Source organism: Myotis davidii, unplaced genomic scaffold (genome assembly GCF_000327345.1).
Source record: "Myotis davidii unplaced genomic scaffold, ASM32734v1 scaffold24, whole genome shotgun sequence".
NCBI lineage: Eukaryota > Metazoa > Chordata > Mammalia > Chiroptera > Vespertilionidae > Myotis > Myotis davidii.
The window spans coordinates 5,381,234-5,385,124 of NW_006298312.1; the positions used below are offsets into that span (position 1 = coordinate 5,381,234).

The window sequence follows — 3,891 nt, forward strand, 5'->3', positions numbered from 1 at the left end:
GTGTGTTTACAACAAACACTAGTTGAGTCTGCATTTTTTTCCATTTTCATCTCCTAGAATTGGGCTCAGTGTATGTATGTTTGTACATTACTGGCTATTATTAAATGATCAACTTCTAGTGACCTTCAAGTACCATTTTCTAAAGTTTTACAAGGGAAATAATTTGGAGGATTTGTACTTTTTTATAGCAAACATTGCATTTCACATCATGCTTTGGAGATATTGTGCTTTGTTTTCAGAGATCAGGGTATAGCAGTATGTGTTTCTAATATCTGGATTTAGTAGATGGGTTCTAGATACATGACCTTGAGAAAGACACCTACTCTAGTTTTACTTCCTTCATGTTACAAAGGAAGAATTTAGGTAAGATAAATCATTATATGTTTTTTGTTGTTAACAGAGAAAGTAGATGGGTGATAAGGGAGTTGGAATGAAAAATTGGAAGTGGACACTACAAGTGGCCCAAGCATTTGGTACTTTTCTGATCTTCCCTCTGTGGGTCCTTGCTGAAAGCTGCTCTACAGCTGAAAGCCGGCTTATGGGGGCTCTAAGGCCCCTTCTATTCACAAATCTTGTTGCAGTGCAATCACAGCAGCTCCTGCCTTTCAGCGAGTCAGGCCGTTATAAGGTTTCCATTCTCATTTAAATACTAGCTTCCACTTTCTGAGATAGAAAACTGAACTTAAGCTGCTGAAAAAATTGGAAAGTAGTAGTAATTTTAAGTTTTTAAACATTCGTTGTTGTTTTCATATTTATCAATTTGCCTATGTGGAAGGAAAAATGTGGGGTTTTATAGCATACTGCTTTTGATTGAAACCCTAGCTCTGCTACTTATCTAGCTGTCTGGCCTCTTGGAAGTTCATCTCTAAAATGTTTTCTTATCTGCAAAGTTGGCAAAATACCGACATGGATGGCATTGCAGAAGAAATGCAATTTTGTGCAAGTGTCCAAAAAATACTGTCTTCTCCTGCCCTCTACTTCAATGTCAAATTAGTTTGAAGAGTATTGACAATGATACTGAACATTATCAATTACAAAAAATCTACAGAATCTGTTTCTTAGTCTAACATTGCTTACAGAGGAGGCATATTTTAAAATGACAAGATGTGACAAAAAACTGCCTCATTTACATGAAAGATACTGCTACCTCAATTTAAGCTGATCAGTTCTGTTTGGGCTTGGACTGTTGAGTACACTGGCTACTTAAGTTTGCTCTTTGTCTGCCCCTGTGACCCTATCCCCTCTCTTTGCATCTCCTAGCTGCCACAACTTCAAAGAATGCACACAAGCACATAGGCCTAAGGGTGAAATCAATTCTGCAGGTTTCAAATTAGTCATACACATGAAAGCTTTTTGAAAAGGATGAAGATCTATGCAAACTCAAGACAGCAAGTAAAAAAAAAAGTAAAGGTACAATTTCTTAAAAAAATGAATTCCCTCTAGATAACAGGCCAGTATTTATAAATATGTGTTGTGCAAATATGCCCATTTGGGGGATATAAGAGAGAGGATGTAGGGGAGCCCATGAAGGGACAGCCAGGAGGCCTGGGTCCTAAGTGCACCTCTCCTCCCTACTCTGGACTGTTATTTCCAGTGTTAGAAAGTATAGCACCGCATCACAAACACTGGTCCTAGCTTTCCAATTTGCTAGGTAGGTGAGCTTGGACAAGTTACTAATCTTCTCAATTTCTCATTATAAAATGGGGGCAGTCCTATCTTACAGAGTTATGGAGAACATTGCAGAAGGCAATAAATGTGAAGAACTTGGCTCAAAATTGTACTCAGAACATGTTAAAAAAGTAGTTAATGCTTATTATAATTATTACTTTTGAAAGAGAAGATTGGATTGGGTGATCTTAGTTATTCTTCATCTTTAAAATTAGGTACTTCTTTCCTTTTTTCTAACAAAATATTCCTTGCAGAGCTTGGCATGTTCTGAACTCAGGGTTCTGGGAGCCTGACCAGATTTAGTAAGAAGAGTGTTCAGGCTGAGCAATTGTAAAAGCAAAAGCTAACCTCTCTCTACAAACCCAGTTGGTATAGCCAGTATTCTGGCACAAGTAAGTCTGCATATATTCCTCCATCTTCAGTTTATACTCACAAACACCCAGAGCCATCTCAGATAATAACATGGACTGCTGAATATTTTTGCAAGCTATTTTAACATGTTGAAAGAACAGTATAAACACATACACGATGCGACTATATGGTAATAAAATGAATCTTCTTGTGTGGCATGAAGGTTCGTTAGTTTGGAGCCAAGCTCTGGGCTGTTCTACAGGAGCTGCTTATGACATTTCTCACTAATGGCGCATGCTGCCACTAAATGTTTGCCTCTATCTGCTCCAGTCTTTGGCAATGCAGACATGCACTTGCATGTAAATTAATAACTGCATAATCTAAATGAGGGACCCAGAAAAGACCTTTCATTTTCTGAGTCCAAAAGGAAAAAAAAGACCTCTTTCTAATTATATATTTGATCAGAGTTATTGTTTACAAATGTATAAGAATACACTTATTTTATGGGAAAGAATGCTTTATATGATTCTCGTCAAATTATATTGGGACTTTGTTTTTAATGATTTCACTATTTACATTAAACTGTTATTATTAGCTAGGGAGAAAAATAGGTGTGCAAACTTACTTTCTTCATCAAGGAGATTTTCAGCAGCTGATAGTAACCTCTTCCTGTCTTCTGGGTTTTTAATGTTTAATTCAATGAGATGACTCTCTTTTATATCCTTTAAATCTTCTAGGGTCTCATAACCATTGAGCAAAAGTGTTGATGAGTATTCCTGTGTGGAAGAAAAAATTATGTATAATATGAGCTAGTTGGATTTAAATACTTTTAATTCTCTGTAGATTTATAGAAAGTGTAGAAATGCTTATGGAAGCCAATAAAACTTTTGCTTAACTTTATTTGTACTAGTTTTCCACATATAAACTCTAGGGCATTTAAAAGTGTTGGACGTATAATTCTGACATTCTGGAAGGACAAACATAGAGAAGAAATAATTACCTTAAGTTATACAATGCTAGATAATGGGATCAATTAAATAGCTGGATCATTCATCCTATTTGGCACTTTTTCATTTCTCAAATTGCTAAATTGACAAAAGTAGAGTGCCTTAAGTTTATAAACAAAGTGCTTTTTAAAAAATATATTTTATTGATTTTTTACAGAGAGGAAGGGAGAGGGATAGAGAGTTAGAAACATCGATGAGAGAGAAACATTGATCAGCTGCCTTCTGCACACCCCCTTACTGGGGATGTGCCTGTAACCAAGGTGCATGCCCTTGACCGGAATTGAACCTGGGACCCTTCAGTCCACAGGCTGATGCTCTATCCACTGAGCCAAACCGGTTAGGGCAACAAAGTGCTTTTAATAGAGTATATTATAGTAATATTTTTGAATCTACATCTCTTATTTGCTTGATTGCAAAAACAGCTACCCTCATTAATTTCTTGGGGTAGGGTAAAAAATAAATTTGAAATAGATGCAATTTAAAAGTGGACTTAGGCCCTAGCTGGTTAGAGTGTCAGCCTGACAACTGAAGGGTCCCAGGTTCTGTTCTGGTGGGTGGGGGGCGTGAGGCCCAAGTTGTAGGCTTGATCCCCAGTGGAGGGTATGCAGGAAACAGCTGATTCTCTCTCATCATCGATGTTTCTGTCTCTCTCTTCCTTTCCCTTCCTCTCTGAAATAAATCAATATATATTCTATATAATAAAGATGTAATGTGCAAATGGTCGTTATGCCATGAAGTGTAACAACCCGACTGCATCACGATTGGATCAGCAGGAGGGTGGGGCAGCAAGCTACAGGAGAGGGCAGGGCAGCAAGCTAGTGGAGGGGGGGGGTAGCAACAAGAGGCAGGGCAGCGGGCGGGGAGC

The 3,891-nt window shown here is 37.9% G+C and overlaps 1 protein-coding gene across 2 annotated transcripts in view; it reads right to left on the reverse strand.

The window, feature by feature from the left end:
* The window catches only part of SAMSN1 (SAM domain, SH3 domain and nuclear localization signals 1), a 55,727-nt gene that overhangs the window by 8,192 nt on the left and 43,644 nt on the right, over nt 1–3,891 (reverse strand). For both annotated transcript variants that reach the window (XM_006773940.2, XM_015570600.1), the window contains exon 7: nt 2,645–2,795. In XM_006773940.2, coding sequence (XP_006774003.1) covers nt 2,645–2,795 — 151 coding nt within the window. The remainder of the gene's footprint in view (nt 1–2,644; nt 2,796–3,891) is intronic.